Source organism: Scomber scombrus, chromosome 7 (assembly GCF_963691925.1).
Source record: "Scomber scombrus chromosome 7, fScoSco1.1, whole genome shotgun sequence".
Lineage (NCBI taxonomy): Eukaryota > Metazoa > Chordata > Actinopteri > Scombriformes > Scombridae > Scomber > Scomber scombrus.
In genome coordinates, this window is record NC_084976.1 from 1,889,209 (window position 1) to 1,910,636 (window position 21,428).

General features: G+C 39.3%; 1 protein-coding gene across 3 annotated transcripts in view; it reads right to left on the reverse strand.

Moving 5' to 3' along the window:
- The window catches only part of grik2 (glutamate receptor, ionotropic, kainate 2), a 292,293-nt gene that overhangs the window by 42,053 nt on the left and 228,812 nt on the right, over positions 1 to 21,428 (reverse strand). For all 3 annotated transcript variants that reach the window (XM_062423343.1, XM_062423345.1, XM_062423344.1), the window contains exons 12-13: positions 19,209 to 19,327; positions 14,452 to 14,669 (exon numbers count right to left, since the gene is read on the reverse strand). In XM_062423343.1, the coding sequence (XP_062279327.1) occupies positions 14,452 to 14,669; positions 19,209 to 19,327 (337 nt within the window). The remainder of the gene's footprint in view (positions 1 to 14,451; positions 14,670 to 19,208; positions 19,328 to 21,428) is intronic.

Sequence of the window (21,428 nt, forward strand, 5' to 3'; positions counted from 1 at the left end):
TTGCGGAGTGCCTATCAGAATCTTTTCGGAGTCACCCTTGACAAATCAGGCGATTGAGCATGCAAGCTTCAGACTGCTGATAAGGCGAGAGCAGTGGCTGTGAATACATGGAGAGTCAGATAACCACCTACACTCCAAGTCAGGCAGAGAGCCGAGATGGGCTTCACCAGAGCCTCCACACAAGGATCCAGAGCTGATTTCACTTAAAGCATACAAGAGATCTTGGAAGAGGCAACGGGTACATTCAATGAATAGCTGTCAAACCTAAATAGCAAACCAGTCCAAAATAATCCATCCACAGCATTGCAGAATGAATGTCAAATCCTTTTTGCTTGGTCTAACTGAATCAGAATATTCTAGTTCTTTAATAATCAAACAAGACTAGGTCAAAACCTGGTATATGTTTGGACTGTGAATGAGAAGCTCATGGCCTTTTTATTTAAAATGGCAGATACAGGAAGTGGCAACACCTGGCATCCAAACTCCCAGGAAGGATGCCAGGCTTTGTACGCCAATTATGGACTTGCATACTTGCTAATTTGGGTTTGGCACCGTTGACTCATGAGCACAAAGAGGACGAAAAGATGCAGTATGATCATTCTACTTCAACACACATACCTGACTAGGGCTGGGTATCGTTTAAAAAATGATGACATAAGTACCAATCCAAGTAGCCTTAAAGTGATATCGATACCAACTGAGTACTTTCGATACCTATCATGTGAATAGAAGCATTACATTGTGACTTCACCACCACAAACGGGTTGTAGCTGCTCACATGTCGCATTACATTGAAGAACGCTTGTGTTGATTGGCTGTTAATACAAGTTAATACAAATAGTCATATTTTCTAGCTCTGGGTGCAAAAAGGATTGATTGCAGGTATCGTTTGAGATGTTTTCATACTACCTGGTATCAATTTATTTCAGTCGATACCGTAAAGGTATAGAGTACCGATACCCAGTCCTATACCTGACTTTACTGTGTCAATACAATCTCAACTCAAAACAAGTCTTTTATCACAAAAAAATAACCTGATTGAGAGAGCGATGCAATCAATTATATTATCGACTTTGGCCGGCCAATACTGTAACGTCATCATTCAGTCAGTGACTCACTCAGTCACAGACATTGTGTTTGTAGGGCTGGCCCCGCTGTTGAGGTCCAGCCAAAAATAACAGGTCCAAAAAAATAAAAATTGCTCCTGGTTGTCTGATCTGCACAAGTCATCTCCTGCCTGATAAACTTTTCATCTGCCTGCTTCTGTTGAAGAATCCTGTCGTAATTTTCCACAGTTTCCCATATCTGCAAAAAAACTGCTGGCTAATCCCATCATCGTAGGGAAAGTGGCCTAAGATTAGCAATGCTTCACAATCTCCTCCTGTGTCCAGATCTGTGCTGGAGATTTAAGTTGTGCATTTTTTCTTCTGTGTGTCCTTACAACACAATCAGGGCCTACGCTTATCAAGAGATTTCAAGGAGAGCACTGAAAGGGTCCCAACTGTAGAAAGTGATGTGAGTTGTAGTTAGATCAACATGGTCTGTGAGAAATACTCTGCTTGAGTGAATTCCCACACTGTGTAATAACTGGACTGTGTCATGGAGTGGCTCACACTAAGATAGAGTTGAGATTGACAGAATGTGACACCTGATCCTTTAGTTAGGCTTTGTCAATAGTTTCTGGTTTTTGTGAAGCCAAATGTCAATTTCAAAGGCTGGAGATAGCTGATGTTTTCATATTGTTAGATACCTATTGTTTTAATACCAGAATAAATTTGGATGATTAAGTGTTCCCTCTCAAACATTTTTACTAAAAACTTAGATATTTGGCATTAGATAAGTCAGAAGGGGGTTATTTCAAATCATCCTGTGGACAAAAAATGTATGTCTATAGTAAATGTAATGACAGTTTATCCAGTAGTTATCAGTCCAAACCAAAAATGTCAACCAGCTGTCAGCCCTATTTGAAAGGTCAAAAGATCACTAAGGTCATTAGGACACTATCTGGGATCCATGAAGGTCTTTACTCAATTTTGTGCCAATCCATCTGATAGATGATGGGATATGATGCTGGATAATTGAAGGGTTTTACCTGCTGGTGGTGTGACATGAAAAGTTAGGGGATCACCAGTTATTAAATATATCTGCAGCAAATGTCATGGGAATCAATACAGCTGTTGTCAAGAATTTTCACTTAAAAATAAAAAAAAATAAAAACCCTTGGTGGTGCTAGAGTCAGGGAAAGTCAGAAGGCTTCAACCTCTGAGGAACTTGAATGCCTTGCATCCAATATTGCTTATTATATTCCAGTTTGGAACAAAGTGGCGGATTAACCGATTGACTGACTGAGCCATGCATCAGCCGGGCTAATTAATCAATCAATCCATTCATTTATAGCGCCAAATCACAACAAAAGTTACATTGACTTGAGGCATGATACAGGACATGTTCCCTCTTTTTAAATATTTAGCCAAAAACACATTTTTTGCCTAATTTAACCAAATGTTTCAGCCTAACCTAACAACACATATTACACAGGACAGGAACTAAGGTCTCAAAGTCCTGTGCTGTATATGGAAAATAAAAATATATTGGTGAACATAATGCATGCCCCACCTGCAAAATGCAGTTGTAGTAGGGAAGAAATGACTTAGTTACTAAATTAGCCAACAAGGTTTTGTCACAGTCCTTACTCTGCATGAGGGTTTGGAGGGTTTAGCAGCTGTGCTGTTGATTGTCTATCTGTTACTATTGGTGATCCTTTGAGACTATCCTCTCCATTGTTACCATGGATATCTATATGTGACATCAGCATGTCAGAGTCTGTATGTAGACATTAAACCAAACCTTAGCCAAAGAGGTGGCAGAATAGAAAACGCAGATGAACAACTAGAGATGTTCAGTACATGTATGAACTTTATAACCGTTAACACAACTGTCTTTATTGATACATCACTGACCAAATCAGTAGCTTTTATCAATATAATCTCCCTCACTAGTGAGTTAAGAGCAATGTTTTACTTCCTAGATAAAGGCTATTGTAAGACCATGGAAGCCACAGAAACAATCGTGATGTAAAACTGTTGCAGATAAGTAGCTACTGAGTTGCTTATAGGCCTGGAATGAAAATAACAGTTTGAACAGGCATCTGACTGAATATGTATTAGATTTAGAACAATAACTCTTTTAGAACAATCTTGAACAATAACTCTTACTTCACATCGGTTTTTAATACATTGTAAGTTGTTGAAGTTGCAATGCTTCCGTTTTTTGCTGGAAGCTAGTCTGATAACTTAGAAAGCAGAGTAAGCGGGAGAAGGCGAAGGCTTTTGTCTGTGTCAGTCTTTAAATCGCAAGTATATGGCTATTTCCTGGAGGCGGTACATATTGAACAAGCAAAATAATCCACATTTAAGATTCAAGCCAGCACTACATTATGAGACTCTGCTTCTTTGCTTATACATTCAGTATTATCTATTTATTTTTCATTGCCCTGTTAACTTATTTTATGTTTCTTTGAAATTTGCCTGTTGTAATTATCAACATGTTAAGAAGTGGACAAAATATTAGGAACATTTTTCAGTTTAATGCACTTCAGTAAATCACAACTACCACCTACTATGACCTCAAAGTTCCTGAAAGTAGAATTAATGATAGATCTGTTTTTTCTGGATTGGATTAGATTGCAACAGTGTTCCTAATAAAGTGCTCAGTGAGTGTATGTTTCTAATGGTTTTATATGTATTTTGTCCACCTTTTATAAGTGTCTTTGTGTCGTAGCTATTGGGGAATTAAGACATTCTAATAAGCATTCAGAACACAGGGTTTTGACACAGCATTCTGCTCAGTTTCTATTTTATGCACAAAAACACACATTTAAATTCCTAACACAAGCCTAAAGTCAACTTCTGATTCAGAGAAATCCAAGACAGGCCCTGTCAGACAGCTAGACCCCACTTCCACAGAAAGTCCAGCCTCACGTCAGAAAACAAGCCATTAATTGTTCTATTTGCTTCATGTATCCAAGCGGTGTGAATATAGGAGGGGAGTTGGTTTGGGTCTGCAAGTATCCTGAAGCATCACGTAACAGCTTACAGCAGCTATGGAGCATATTTTGTGGAGTGCAGAGTCAACAAAATAATAAATCAAACTAAAGCTGCGCTTCAGGACCTTAGGGAGCAGGAAACAAAAGTGCAAAGTAATCATCCCAGTTCTGTAAAATCAAATACCAGATTTAAAGAGGGCAGACTCATTTAACATGATAAGGTTGTTAGAAATGCAAAACTATATTTACTTGCTATTCATCAAGAAGAGTGTAGACGACTGCATGCCCCAGGGAGATGCACTTTTAAAATGTTCTTTTCTTTCTTTAAAAGTTCTTTAAAGAGAAACTTCACACTGAACTCATGTGTGGCAACTTCCTGGCTTTCAGTCACGTACAATAACTCACATGTTTGCATAACATAGTTGTTCCAGCATTTTAAACACTGCATAGATAGGCCTGATGAAGTATATATGTATATAATATATGTATGTTGATTACACATAACCAAGAATAGATTTATTTAATTTTCACAAAATTCATTGCTTTACCCTCTTCCCAGCCAGCATGTCCATGTAGGCCCCATAGGGGTTACATTTGGGCTGTTAATATGGGTCCCAAGTGGGTTTGTCCACAGTTTCCATCTTGGCCAAATGGGTCTCACTCAGGTGGGCCCCACCTGAAACCCAGTCAGAACCCACTTGAAGTCCATATCGGCAAACACAGGTGGGGCCCACCTGGGTGAGACCCATTTGGCCCCATATGTTTGTCCATATGGGGTCTAAGTGGAATCAGAATGGACCTTAAATGGGACCCATTTAGCCAGCACACATGGGCTTCACATGTGGGACCCATGTTTCTGAAACAATATGGGGCCCATACAATTTGCCCTGTTTATGCCCATGCCCGCTTAGCCCACTTACATCCTTTATGAGGATGCCCACTTACATCCTTTATGAGGATGTAAGTGGGCTTCACATGTGGGGCCCATGTTACAGAAACCATGTGGGACTCGCAAAATGTTCCCAGTTCAAGCTCAAGCCCACTCAGTACCCACGTAGCCCACATTTATCCCATATAAGGTATGCCTATTGACCTTAAGTTCTTAAAATATGTGGAAAATGTGTTGAGAAGTTGGAATGAAGTTGGCAAAAAAAGTGGATAATAATTCATACTTTATGTTTTAAAAACAGTCAAACCAGACCAGGTCAGTTTTGACTGGGGAGGACAAAAGTTGCACAGTCGATGGGAAGACAACAGGAGGGTTACAAATATTTACAAATGTAATCGACTACATATTACTATGAATGAATTATAGTCCCAACAGAGCCTTTATTGCAACAGTAACTCTTTTTACAGAGAAGAGCAAGTAACACTACTCTGTAGATAACAAAATAATCTAGTTATCCCCTAGTACTCCACACAACTAAAGCTACGAGGCAACATCAAGCACAATACTGTTAACTACAGCTCTGTGAATTCTGGATGACCATTAGATGTACAGTATTATTGTGGCAATAACTCAAATGTAACCAGTGTAGACAGTATAACAGAGCTGCTGGTGGCATTTGAATGCATTTTGTTTCAAGCTAGAACAGAGTTAAGGGTTCAGTATTCAGAATCCACTAGTCCAACATGCTGTCACAGTATCTGCCTGGCTGCTTTATGCTCCTGATCTCTGGAATAGCTCTGTGTGCTCTGCATGTCTTTATAGCCTTACCATGCAGTCTGGACTCCTTCACAAAAGTAAAGGAAGTATGTGGAAGATGTATGTAAAGCATGGAAAAGAGAGTTGAGCCTGCCTTACTTTCACTGCACACCAGGTCAATCCCACCATCAGAGAGGGGATTTAAGATGCTGTCAGACAACCCAAAAAGCAATTTGTGTGAAGCAGACTGAGGCATTCACATCACTCTAACACGAGGTTGTTTATGGATTGGACACCTGCTAAGTTCCTTGTGGCAGAATAATGTCATGCCACTTCCACACTTTAGTCAATATTTGCACAGCTGTGAGTGCAGCATGCACTTAAGTAGCAGGTTATTCAGAGAAACCAGGTTAAGTAGGTGATAAGAGAACATGTTTACATGTCAGAACAGCAACTTAGACTTCAGTCTGACTTGGTTGGACTTATTTTAGATATGAGGATGCATCACTCTGTGCAAAGATCTCTGGTTTCATCTAGTCGCTCTATGCTTACCTGTATCTATCTAATCTCCTAATCTTCCTGATCATGGAAACAGGTTTCTAGTATACAGTACATGACAAATATTTCTTGTTAACAAATCAGCTGACCGTAGCCTGGTTGTATGTATGTACAGGTAAACAGACTGAATGAGATCAAACATGTGTAAAAGTTTAGGCAACAAAAGAACAATGGCTGGAATTTAAAAAAAAAAGAAGATTAAAATAAGATTATTTTTCTGGTTCTGCTGCATTGATTTTGATCCTTTGAAAAAAAGAAAAGAAAAAGAACTGTCCATCGTGACTCCAAAAGTGTTTAAGAAGTCGACGGATGACTTATTCATTGTTACTTGTCAGTTCATATTCAAAGTCCACACTCTCTTCTTCCTACTGTTTCACTGACGAGTTGAACACAACAGTGATCTCACCTTCAGTCAGTTTATCTATCTTCATAGAAGGAAGTGAGTGTAAGTAGATGTGTGTGTGTGTGTGTGTAGCCTTGAATTGCCATCAACACCACACACTCCGTTGGTCCTTTTCAAGACTCTGTGCTCGCTGCTTGCACAAAGTGTTTTGCATATTTTTCAAAGGGCCTTAATCAAAAGAATCCAGAGAGCGAAGGGAAACGGCGCTCGCTTTTTGTCAGCACAAACAACAACTTTGCTTTTATGAAACATTCTCTCACGCCAGATTTTTTTAACACATACTGTTTATGATACACTGTTGACACTAAACACAAGTGTCTATAAAAGGAAAACCAATTCTGCACTCATAGTCACTTTTGTAGCTTTGTCAGCTCGACCAGCGAGCCAGCTGACTGTAACGGCGGCGGATCAGATATGAAAATGTAGTTTAGTTTTTCATTCTTTATCCAATACAGTGTCTATTTCACGTGAGGAGGGGGTGAAACCTTAACGATCCTTACAGGGACATTTACAGGAAGAGTTTAAAACATAAATAAAATAGAGAATTTAAGATTATATAAGTAAAGTACATGTAATGTTCAAATGTAGCAATGAATAGAATATCAATAAATATGTTGATATTGCATTCTGTGATGGCGAACACAATGAATGAAAACATCATTAGACACTATGAAGATAAATGATTAAATGAAGATATTGATTATATGAAATATCTGCATCTATTTTCTCTACAGTAGTCAATATTTAACCATTAAATAAATACTGATGATCAACATTTAAACACTACATTCATTAAAGGTGGATGTGCTTATACTGAGTAATCTGCTCCCAGTTCAAAAAAGTATTTAGAGACTGTTTTATTGTATGCTGTTTTTTTTTTTATCACTTAAGAATTCTGTTGTGTCATTTAGAATGTTCCCCTAGAGACGTCAATAAAGTTTCCTACCTACCTTATTCATCCAAACCACAGGATATTGAATTCTTAAGATTAACAAGTCCTCAAATCACAACAATAAAATAGGTCATGTGTCACTGCTGCCCAATAAAATCCATATAATATGAACATTTCTTTTGGATCTGGTATTTCTGCTGGTAGGACATCATTATTCTTCTGTGTTAAAACATATAGTTACAGAATGAGAAATAGGACTGATATGTCTGCAAGTTAAATCTACAATAACTGATTTTGTGGACACATAATGGCAGAAACACATTGCATTGAAATGTAAGGTAAGATAGGTGTAGAATGAATTGATCCCCCTAGGGGGAAATTCAAAATTGACACAATAGTATTCTTGTAATAAGTGATCCATAATAAACCAAACTAAAATAAGATCAAATAAAAATAATAAATAAGTCCATCATGAAGTTGATATGTTGAACTTGGTAGCAAACTGTTGCCTATTTACACACCCAGCTGACACAGAGCAACATCATTATTTATTTGAAGTCATGTATCAGACTGCCTGGCACACTTATGTCCAACATTCAATCTACTTTTAACTCTGTTTATAGTTTATAACATCTCTCTTTAGATACTCAGTGTAAAGTGTTGGGCCACCCTCAGTGCACGTTAGCATTGATTCTACAAGACTGTGAACTCTGCAGGAGGGATGAACACTATTCTTCCAAAATATATTCCTTTATTTGGTGTTTTGATCTCTAACACTTCAGTCCAAAACCTTCTATAGGTGTTCAGATTGTACTGAGATTTAGTGACTGAGAAGAGAACTATAGCATGTGATTCATTTTCATATTCATCAAAACATTCAGTGACCCCTCGTGTGTGTGTGTGTGAGTGTGTGTGTGTCAGTATTCTAGGGATATAAGCACACTAAATATTATTCACATTATGGTGACTTTGCATAATAATGAATGCAGTGTTAGCTATTAGCAGCTTCTGTTACATCTGTTACTGTGAATGTATAGATAGCAATCACACAGATGATGTTGATACTGTTGGAAAATGTCCAAAGAAAATGAGAAATGTGAGGCGGCATCAGAAGTTATAAGGAGTATATTATCTTATATGATTTTAACATGCATTTATAGACATTTGAAACCCTTGAAGTCACTCATTCCGTGTTTGTGTTGTGATATTATGACCACGAGTAGAAGAGATTCAATCTCAATTCAAAGACAATTTTCCACCATGATGGACAATGACGTTCTATTCTATATTCTATCCTATCTTTGATGCAAACTTGGGTCAAGTTCAGTGCTTTCAGATTATGGGTTGACTATGAATGAATTCAGCATTGATGCACTGTTCTATCAATATCACAATATTTTAATATCACAATATCAACAAAGTGTTCCATATGTGCTGCAGCTCATTGTAGTATTTGGTATTGTAGTATTCACAAAATATGAAGAAACAACATAATTTCTCATAAACTACATAAAAAATAGACATTATTAAAACATGAAGGATGATGACATCATTCAAACAAAACAAATAGATTTAAATAAAAGCAGATACTAATATTTCAGGAGCCAACCTTCCCCCCTACACTATTACACTGAATACTTTTTTTTTAAAAAGACACTGACTTGGATTAAGAGCACATTAATTCAAATATATGTTGAAAAATGCTGATTTATTATCTAACATATATGCAATATGCTGCCATTTTGTTTTCATAACTACTTTGGATCATACAGCCATGAGCTGGAACAAGCTCAAAAATCATTTATCCTCCTTCTTCCCCCTTTCCAGCTCCTGCCTCTCTCCTCTCTCCTCTCTCAGGTATCAAGCACATCATTTCAATAAGCTTTATCTGCTTGATTTAATCACCATGCTGGAGGTGTTCCTCCCATCTGTCTTATGGCTAATGCAAAACAATCCAGGCTTGTATAGCCTGGGGACATTGAGCTCAGTGCCACGGACATGTAAAGGCTACTGTCTCTGCCAGGCATCACCCCATTAGAAACACACGAGGTGAAAAAGCAGCACTGCCTTTAATAAGATGTGATTTTATTAGCTAACAAGTAAGACACAGCAGCAGTGTGTGTTTGCTTATTAAATTATTCAGTGTTATTGTAGCAGCAGTCCATGGGGATTGTTCCTGCTAAGAAGACGAGAGAGACGCTTCAATGCTTCAGAGACTTTCCCGTGCAGACATTTACATAATTAGCCACCATTAGACCCCTATTTTACAGCGCGAGTCAATAATTACCCAAACAGTGGGTATTTTGTATTTCTATTCCTGGGTGTGAAGCGTGATTGTAATGCGCGCGCACATCATCTCTAGTGTGCGGCACCGAATCGACTAACGCTGATTTCAAGTCTGATCAAAACACTCGTCATGACAACAGCATGTTTTTAACACGTCTTACTGGGTTACAAAACCAGGTTTTCAGAGCAGTTAGGACAGTTATGGCTTTTGCAGAAAAACTTGTATCAAGTATTTATTTATGTTTTAACTTTCTGATTCACTATTATTTTTACAATTATTTCATGGCTTACAGTGTTTTATTTGACTGATTAGTGCCTTGAGATAACTTTTGTTGTGATTACTATATAAGCAAAGATTGATTCATATATTGGCTGAGGGCTCTGCTCATGTGACACAATAAAGAGGAAAAGTACATTTAGAATTGTTAAAGCAAGTGCTGTATAATAGTGTAACATTCAAAGAGAGAATTAGGACATATGATTATTCTACAGTGAGCTTAAAAGAGTCATTTACTGATGTTGTATTACACTCCTAGAATACTTAAAGCATCAAAATTGATGCAGCAGAACCAGAAATATTGTCTTTTCTATTGTTCCTCCATGTCAAAACCTGGTGCCTACATTACCCACAATGCCGTTTGAATGCTGACAGTTTGGTCTGAGATTTAGGTGTGCTATGCTCAAAGTTATTTTCATTTTCAAATTTGTACTGAAGTGACATCACTTGAGGCAATGTGTCAGATTTCACACAGTTTCTCTGGAGACAAACATGCTTTATACCACCTTTTAAATATATAAGAATTTATATATATAAATGCATTTTGATGTCTAAAATCTCAGGGTTTCCCTTTTTATCACAACATGAATATAATATTTTAAAATAGAGACAGAGACTGTCAGTCTGTGTGTCCTGTCTAGAGTCTCTACAGATAACGGAGAAGAGATTTGTCTGCCAGTAGTTGTCAATCACAGGTGCAGCTACAGCAGTCACAGCTGAACAGAGAAGAGGGAATACTCAACACTCCCACATCAGTATCACCACAGACACCATTGGACTAGTACAAAAGACTGAAAAAAGCAGCATACAGCCGCATTTCCTTTTCTGTAAGCAAAAGGGGATTTAAGGAAGTTTAGCCTCTTTATACATGATGTACATGAGGGTTCGAGGCCAGCCAGCTGATGCCTTTCTGTGTGGAGTTTAAATGTTCTCGTGCCTGCGTGGGTTCTCTGCAGGTACTCCAGCTTCCTCCCACAGACCAAAAAAAAAATTCAGGTTAGATTAATTGGAGATTGTAAATTGCCAGTAGGTTTGAATGTGAGTGTGAATGGTTGTTTGTCTCTGTATGTTAGACTGGGGACCTGTCCAGGTTATACCCCACCTTTTGCCCAATGACAGCAGGGATTGGCTCCAGCCTCTCCGCGACCCTATACAGGATCATGGATGGACATGAGGCTGTGCATTATTATTAGTTAACAGAAGGGCTTTTTTTCCATTGTTCCCAGAGAGCCTATTTAAACTTCCATGAAAGGAACATCTTCCCCCCAGAATATAAATCAGAACTCAAAGGCCTTTTTCTTGAATTGTACAATATCAACATTCTGTCAAGCGGTAGGACTCTGAAACCAAACCAGAGTTTGATTAAAGTGAACCTCACAGCACCACTTCACCAAATGTAGCAAACTTGGTTGGAAACAGCACTGCACAGTCATCCTGGTGGATTACTTTGAAACATGTACGTGACTATTTCTGTCTGATTACTTCACAAATGATGCGACAAAAGATAAAATAGTTGCTACTGTATTAACTTTCTACAGTTATAAAAGTCATGCAGTGTTTTGGTGTTTGATGAGTCATATAATGTACCTCTCTGTTACTGAAGCAGGACTTATATTATTGAGTCTAAATGTTGCAAATGCACTGATGCAGCATTGATATAGTCTTTTTATTTTGCTTGCTTCTCATTGTTCACTTTACTTTGCGCTGTTCTCAAAATCTTTGAGTTCAGACAATAAATACTTCTGCATGTGAAATTGTCAAGGTTGGATTTGAAACAAATAGCCAAGCTGTCTGGTCAGGGAGAATATTAGAGCAGAGGGAACTCTGTAGTCTGATTTAAATGACAGGTTTTCCCTTTTTTCCTCACTAATAAATGACTGCAGCTGTGAACAACCTGAACAAAGCGGAGACAACTATAATGAGCACTGACATTATCCTAAGTATGTATATCACCCTAAACCATCATGCACAAATGATATAGACTAACAGTGTCTGACCCAACGCTGTAAATGATGGCTGCAGAGGGATCTCAGCATAGGTGGGATGATTAACAAGCACATATGCTGCTAACACCAACTGTTCTTTTCATTCACTCATATAGTAAAATGATAAAGACAGTGTGAAACTTTCACCGCAGCAGTTTTCTAATGAATCGGTGTGTGTGTGTGTGTGTGTGTTTCAGCAAAAAAGACGAAACACACACAAACATATTAATCATAACTGTGTCACTGTGCGTGAACAGCACCTGCGAACGCATGTGTGCTCATGCACAGATGGATGAAAACGAGGTGGGGAAAAAAAGCTAAATCTCAAAGCTGTTGGAATGCCATCAATGGATTGCAAGAGAGGAAAAAAAAAAACACAGCAGTGAGAAATCAAACTCGGAGCAAAGGGATATTACGCTGGGAAGTTTTCAAACTTGGCTGGATTAACACAACATCCTTGATATGCAGCAGGTATTCTATATGATCCTACACTGAGGGGATTACCAAGCAGAGCCTTGGCAGGGGCACAGCTGTTACTTTTACGTGGTTCCAGGCAATTTCAATTGGCAAAAAATGTACAGCAATATATGATCACGGTGAAACTGTGGTTCAGAGGTTAGCCTCATAGCAAGAAGGTCCTGGGTTAGAACATAACCCAGCCACCCAGGATCTGCCTGTGTGGAGTCTGCAGTCCAAATACATACAGGCTGGCTGAGGTGAAAACTCTAGACTGCCTATAGCTGTGAAAGTGTTGGTTTATCTATCTTTGTCAATCTACTGATAGTGGATATGATCAATCAATCAATCTATCAACCTTTATTTATATAGCAGCTTTCATACAGGTTAGTGTATTTTAAAGTGCTTTACATTGAGTTGATTGACAAGCTGATAATAAGACAGAACAAGTAACATAAAGAAAAGGAATCAAAATAAAGAACAAATTAAAAGACAAAAATTGAGACCAATGCATACAAGAGAAAATAAGAATGATACAAAAGTTCATAAAATAATTAAATAAATAAGTAAAATAAGAGAGAACAGATACAGGGTTTATTAAAAGTTAGAGTAAAAAAAAGGTTAAAATAGATTAAAAAAGAGTAAGAGATAAAAGAGTAAAATATGAGCTGAAGTTTAATAAAAGCTGGACTAAAACTATGTTAAAAAAAGAGAAAAGAAACAGGCATAAAATCGATAAGAAGCTAAAAGTAGAGAAAGATAATAAAATAATTTTTTAAAAAGTAGAAAAAAATAAGATAAAAATGTAAAACATCAAAACAGGTCAGGTGTCTCAATATTATTCCAGCACAGGAAAGCTGGCTGGTTTCTGGGTCTCTGGGTATATAGCAGCACTAATGGACTGCCATGGATAGTTACCATGAATTATGACAGCCACCTTCACCTTTATTACTCTAAAGCTGCGTTCAGACCAAAAGCGTCTGACGCGAATTGAGCAGCAAGTCTACAGAGAAAATGAATGTAAATGGCGCGATCACACACGATTTTATATCAGGCAGCGCGAATGAAGAGTCTGAAGCGAATGAATGAATGAATCAAGCGTCTGAAGCGGCGCGAATAAAGTTGGAACATTTGAACTTCTTCTGGGTCTCGAGAAGCTCTGTCAAGTCTGAGAAATGAACCCTGATGATGTCATGTCATGATGGTCCCAATGGGTAACTGCTCAAATTATTACTGGAAAGCAAGTGGCACAAATTTGGGGGAAGGAAGTTGCAAGATATTAGAATTCACCAGGCAGAGGGAACCTGATGAATGAAGCGATCAGGTTGTGTTTTGAGAATTGTAGGATCCAGTGTTTGTGGAGGCTGACCTAGAACATAGAATATATGACAGACTATCTTGGCTTCTACTGCTTCAGTTTTGATTTTTGTGCTTTTTATAAGGGCCTGCTTTTATGGTTCAGCAATACCAGTGAACAAGGAGATGGTTGCTTTTCATGTTGTTCTATTTCGGCTGTCTTTAAAGGTAAAATAGTTGGATTGTATCATTAGTGGAGTAAAAGACTTGGACCAGTTTGGGGTGACCTTTGTTGGATTCTTCAGATCATGACCTTTCAAGATCACACAAGATCAGACTTCAAGTCCTGCGCTTGTGTTCAAACCCAGGAGGTTCAAACCAATCAGTGTCCTATAAGGATTCTCACTAATCCAACTGCCTCACAAGGGAATGCGATAGACAGATCATCTAATCATCTGTTAAGTATTTTTTGAAAGTGCCTGCCCTGCCTTTATGGAGTAATGGATGTTTTTGTGCATTCATTTATAGGTTAAGTGGTTTGTTAACAGTAGGCCACACAAAGCAGCCATATACTACACAATAAAAATAAAATCCAGCTGTAACTATACCTTGAAGAAGTTCATGGTGGAGCCATCCTCTACCACCCCGTACTCTATCTTCGTCTGCTTGGCTAGGTCGTCGGCAGAGTCGATGGGCGACTCCATCCTCTCCACGGTGAGGAAGGCCGCCAGGTTCGCCGTGTAGGAGGAGATGATGATGAGTGTGAAAAACCACCAGATCCCTCCTACAATTCTGGTGGAGAGGGCTTTTGGCATGAGCTCAGATCCTGAACGAGAGGAGAAGAGGGAGGGAGGTGAGGTGCGGTTCAGCACTGGGCTGGAGAGGGGGGGCGGGGGCAGCACCCAGGCCAGGCCGGGGCCAGGCTAAGGCCTCTGCACCTGCTGCCTGGATCAAACACTCAGACACAGACACACAGAGTGGACAGAGTGGGCAGCCTCGTGGTTGGACCTGCTGGAGGGTGTTTAATAGTCCTACACTGGCGATGTGAATCACACTTCCTGTGTGCTCTGGACTGTCTGACTCTTCCGCCTCTGCTGCGAATATAAGATAATCCATTTTTCTCTCTGAATTAATAATAAATAATATAGTGGAAATTCATTTGTGCCTTCTTACTGAATACTTAGGGACATACAGTTGGGGCTATTTGGCATCTTGATACAGCTGCAGAGTTATCTGCTAATGTTGTCTAGTCAGGAAGAGCCTCTGAGATGCTAACCACAGCTCAGCAATAAGTTAAGGGAGTTTTCCAAGAAGTATTAATAGCGTTTAAGATTTCTGTGTCACGACTGTCTGCAAGCCATAACTCTTTAGTGGAGCAGTTAATACTCTGAGGGTTTTATGACTTTGGATTGGATGCTGCTAATATGATAGCGTCGGCTATTTTGGACAGTCTAGCTCCCTGTTGCCTTAAAGGTTACCCCTGTCAAGAAATCCTGCATTCGGTCAACAGCATGAATTTGAATGTCTATGCTCAATAAAGCTGAACTATGTGCTAAAATCTGTATGGATTTACTTCATCTCTACCAATTAATTCACTAATTGCGTTGATTACATTGACTGTCAAAAATGCTGGTCTGACCAGGCCCTCACACTTTCTACATGGGGTTATTTTTTTTCATGTTCCTTTCACTAAAATGCAGCCTATCCATTTTCATTCAGGTGTTATGCAGAGCAGGGAGAAGCATATGTGAGTGGGTAGAGTAGGAGGGAGGGAGTTTTGTTGTCCGGGTGAAAGAAGGTGGACCTGGGTTATATCAGTACTATTCTACTCGAGCGACTTAAGCAATTGAAAGCTGGGATTTTGCACATTCACTCGGAGGGAAAGCTGATAAAGAGTCAGAGAGATAGGAGGTTAAGAACTCTGTGTTCTACTCCCTTTGTGAGAGACTCAATCTGCACTCTCACTTTTCATCAAACTTTCTTTCTTTTCCACAGTCCCCTGAGTGAGCTGTCTAGTTGAGAGAGCATGGGAGGGAAAGACATGACAGCCAACTGTAGCTCGAGCCCTTCACTACGGATACTGCAATGGGGAAGGAACAGCAGGCAGGTTCGACGCTGCTGCAAAACTCCACCCGTACTCCCTAATTTTGGGGTACAGCAAGTTTTAAGGAGATTATCTCATTAGTAAACTTATTATTAATTTATGAGAACTAATGACTTCTAAACGCTATGCTAATGTTAAAGTGGTTAATTATAATAACAGAACTATGATTTTGGTATCTGCTGGAGAGTGTTTACTGCAAGCATGCCTCCAGGCTTGAATAATGGAACAATGGCACGACATCTACCCTTTTGTAACACCATAACATTCCAAATATCTGGTATTCATTTCATATTTCAATGCTTTTTGCACAAAATATGTAATAGGTTATTTTTTAAACTAACAGCTCCATCAGACTCCTGAAATGTTTCTCATTGGATAGTGTAATAAAAAGCATGTAGTTTCTTCTAAACTGCCAGCATACTGACACATCAACTAAATATTAGTAAATGCAGTATGTGATAGCAGCACTAATTTGATCAGTACAACCACTGAGTCCTGTCATACTCACCGGTAATTAATGATACGCAAATTAGTTCCATTCACCTCTACATTGCCATTTCTTTTTTATTTTGTGCTGTAAATTAAGGTCTGTCAGGAAAAGTTAAACTGACAGTAACAGCAACTGAAAAAGGTAAAAAAAAAAAACTCCAAACGGAAGCGACTGGAAATAATAAGCGAATGAAAAGAGACTGATGCAAGGAGCAAGGAGAAACCCAGAGGTGCATATTGTAATGATTGTTACGGCCCACACGTAACAATGATAGAATTAGTACTGTAGACAAGTACATTATAATCAATTTTGCAAGATAACAGATAGGCATGGAAAAAGAGTTGAGATTGCATTAACTGCAAAAAGCATCAAATCACAAGTTTAAAAACAATCTTTTTTCGTATTAATTGTGTCTATTTGACTGTTTATTCATACATATTCATATCTATTTTAAGCATTTTGTAGATATGAACATAAAGGTATAGCATGGTTCTTTGGTGCTAGTCATTTGGTGCTTGTAGAGGGGGATGTCTTAATGGTAATCACAATGCTAAAAGCTAAGGCCTGTCCTGCAAATAGGGGGAAAAAATTATGATTTGTCTGTATTTTCACTTAAAAACAAGTTAACCAATGGTACAATCTCCTAAATCCTTGTGTGTTTAACCTGTCATTAGTCTCAGCCATCCACACTGTCAGACACGACTCAACCACGGCATTGAAGTCACCCAGCATGGCCATCAGCCACCCACTTTGCCCATTCATCAAACCACAACCAGGAACATAAAATCAAGGTAACAGGCATAAACACAAACACATATCCATCAGTTCTGTCAACACTGGATTCTACTTATTCTGTGTCCGACCCACGGCCAGCTATCAGATGCAGGTTTATTTAATAATGGAATGTTACCAGCTCAGAACCTCTTACCCTGTTCCACATCAGAAACCAGGAAAAAAAAAAAAAAAAAGAGGGGCAACCCACTCAGAGAGGCGAGTCGAACCCAAACAGAGCCTGGTTGGGGCTGACTGTCATGTACCCAAGGTAACGTCATGACCAAACAGCACATCCCACAGTTTTCTGGGGGGCCGGGGCAAGCCACCGGGCAGGGGAGCCTCTCTACAATGTAGACCAGCACTGTGCCATGCAGACACCGTGTGTTCCTCCAGTCTAATCCCCCAGCCTTCTGGCCCTCAGCCACATCTTCTCAACTGGTCAACCCAACATATTGGCTTGTCATATAACCAACACTACGCTAGGCTGCATCATGTAGCTAAAACAAGTTTTTACATACATCTTAACCATCACACCAGTCTTCATTAGTTACATACACACTTTCCTGAAAAAACGTAATGCTAAATGTTCATAAAATCTTTTTGGAAGGGTTTTATTGTAAAGGGGTTACAGTCAGACCAATCAACATGTTCTGATCTCAAATTATTTGCAAACAATCCTTGCATCGTAAGAGTCAAATGAATAAAGATCTGTGAAAGAAGTTAGTTACTAATTTGGGGATATTAGTAAGCATGCAGTAAAACTAAGTCATAGCGTGCAACCAGCCAACCAGAGATAAGTTATCAGCTACTAAATTCTAGAAATGACTGAGATGTCAGTGGACCTAAAGGGTCAGTTCACCTAAACTGCAAAGCCAAAATAACACAGATTACTTTTATTTGTCCAGGTTTGCAGATGATATACTGATTTCTGCCTCCATCCCAAAACAACTCATGATCCTATTTCTCTGGCAGTTTTTTATTGGAAAGACTTGGATACCTAACTACTACTGTAGCAACATCCATTAATACTAGTGGAAGAAAAATAAGATGGACGTAACTGTACATGTTGTTGTAAGTCTAATTACGGACTAGCAATTCAGAGTTTAATGTTTTAAATATAAGCTACATTGGGTAGTCACTGCATATATATTTTTTCTTAAACTGGGAAGACTTTCCATCGACCTTCATTGTGCTGGGGTGGATACAGATATTTCAAACTCTGGACAAATAAAACCTAAACATGGGTACCACGAGAAATAAGTGGACAAATGCATTGTTATTTGGGTTAACTGACCCTTTAAAGCAGCATTATTGAGTATAGCAGCTAGTTCTTTTTTATGCTCCATTCCACTGACCAGATGCAAGGCAGACATAGAGACCATGCTTTTCAGGCCTTAAGATCATCACTACCTGTTTCAAATATGTTGCATTGTCACTTGCTTTAGAAGAAATGCTAAACTGAAAATGCAACATATCTCCCATTGTTACATGCATTGTAAAAGGCCACTGAATATTTAAAGTGATAATATTCAATTTTCTCTTAAACTTGACTGTTTTTTTGTTTTTTTTCTCAGTCTAAATATTCCAACTAGTTGAGAAGATATGGCATTGGTTTGGCAGAAGGAAATAAAACCAAACAGGCAGGGTAAGCTGCTCAATTCACATTCTCACTCCGTCTCACACATTGATTCATCTCAGGTATTCTGGGTGGGCGCACTTACCTGTTCTAATGGCTGTGAATAGGCTAGGGGAATGGGTTAGAGTTGGGGTGCATGGAGAAGGAGAGCGTGCAGGAATATTATCCTCATTCACCGATCACATCAGTCAAATCCCCAAAACACACTCAGTCTGTCCTGCTGGACTGTACCAGTTAAGCATCTAGCTACATGCACAGAGGCCCCCATGCATGGTCATGGGCCTGGTAAAAGAGCGAGGTTGACCCCCAGCAAAAAAGTGGGACTTGTGCTAGAAAAAGGGGGGCAGGCAGAGGCGTCTACCTTGCTGCATGAGAGCTCCAACTCCGAACCAGAAACTATTTAGCAGGGTGAAATTGTTTTCCACTACATCCGAGTCAGGGTTGCAAGGGTGGGGGTTATACCACTCGTAGGGACTAAACCTGTGACAGTTAACAAAGAACACACACATATATATGTTTATTGCAATTGAATAAAAGACACATGAAGAGCAGACAATGTTGTCCTACCTGGGGAGACGGGAGAAAAAAACAATGTTTAGTTAGTCATGTCCAGAGATGAGATACTGCATATCATGCTTGAGAACACTTCCAAATCAATAAGCATTGCTATGTCTTCATGTACATATCTCAGATTGCTATGCTGTTAATTGGATTAGTACAATAAGAGTATATTACATGAATTACTGGAAGATGCTGATTAGGATTGCTTCACTGAATAACCTATTAGTCAAAATCAAGCCTCAAAAATGACTGTTCATCTGAGTCTATCTTGTATGTTTTTCAATTTTAATAACATACAATACTTGGGGAGTGGGCTTGAATTAACACCACTCATATTTCCAAAAGTGGCTCCTCATGTGGGCGTGCTCATATCAAAGGCAATTCCCTCAGTAATTTAATCGATGGGGTCTGAAAATAACTTCATTGTCAGCCGAGAAAAGAACTAATAATCCTTATAATCTTGGAGGAGCATTAATATTCAGCAGATCAAACGGTTCATTCCCATCATGCCCACGCTGGCCCCAGCTCTCCCCCTCACTCGATGCACTCCTCAAGCAGAAAGATTTCTCATTTATTCATGTTAAATAAAAGTGACATTACATTAGTAAAGGTTGATTGGTCTACAATTAAGCATCCTGACCTGATTTGGTTTGTGCCGGAGTAGAGGGGGGAACCGGAGCCCTATCTTGACTCAAGCTGTTTAACAGACACAAGGGTTTGACTAATCAAATTGCACTGCATAATGTAGACTTGTTTCAGTGTGGGCCTTTTACTGCACTGGAAGTCAAAAACGATAACTTCAAGTGGATGTTACATCTGCATGGAGGATAATGCAGATGAAAGTGGTGCACCGCTTCATGTCAAGGTTCTGATACATTGTCCTCCGGGTAGAATACAGTAGTGCTGGGTTGAATACGGTAATACATAGCTCTATATGAAGATGTATGGCTGTATTGATAAAATGACAGCATCATAACTGTACCCTGTCATTGACTAATGGGCTTTGCCATTATAATATGGTTAGCGGTGGCATTCATTTTCACCCCTACAACACTCAGGAGGATATTGTCGAGTGTAGCTCAAGGACCTCTGAATGTCCCCCTGATTTCTGCTTTAAGAAAATCCTTGGCCTTAAATCAATCCGTCCACTCACTCAATTTGTCCCATATTTGCTTGCATGTCAATTTGCAATGCCAAATTGAGTTCAGCTGAACTCAACCTTGCTATGTGACGATGTGACCCAATCCCTTGCGTACGTAGAGGTCTGCGAGTGTTTCTTACAATCGTGTTGAGAAAAGCCAATTACTGCTCGCCGTGAACATGGATGAGCGAAGTTGTCATCAACATTGTGCTGGATGGTGGGAGTGTCAGGCAGACTGGCTGGGTTGCTGCTACTGCTGGTTGGGTCAGGGGATGCTAAACCAATGCCGTTTATCGGAGACAACACAGCTTAACCTGTCTCTCACTGCAGCGCCGTTCGGCCCGTTCGCTGTCATTCTGATCCAATTACACTGCCCTTACATTATCTCAGGTCATCTGTGCTGCAGAGGGAGAAACTTTGAGCAAGGTCAGTGCAGAGATAAATGCGGACGGGAAAAAAAAGCGAGGAATTCTCCTGCAGCATGGAAGCAATGTGAGGCTTTTATCTTTCCACGGGGGGCAGGGTCATCCTGCAGAAAACTCCAGCGATGATACGCATGATAACGCCAATGTCAGGAGGGATGAATCAACAGCATCACAATGGTCCTGTTGCTCTGTCACAGCATGATAAACTTTATGTCTACACATGAGCTATTCTCTCATATTTTTTTTAGAAACTCTGCATTGTGCAACAAAGGACCAGATAAGTGTACCTTGTATTTCTGTTGACCATTTTCCAAAGCACGTTTAGATTTTTAACACACTTTAATTTCCAGTGAGTGACTACTGTAATGTTTTTTGAACAGGTCAGAATGCTGCTGTTATAGTCTGAACAAAGATGCATAAAAAGTTAACACCCATTCTCAGGTCTGTGCTCTGG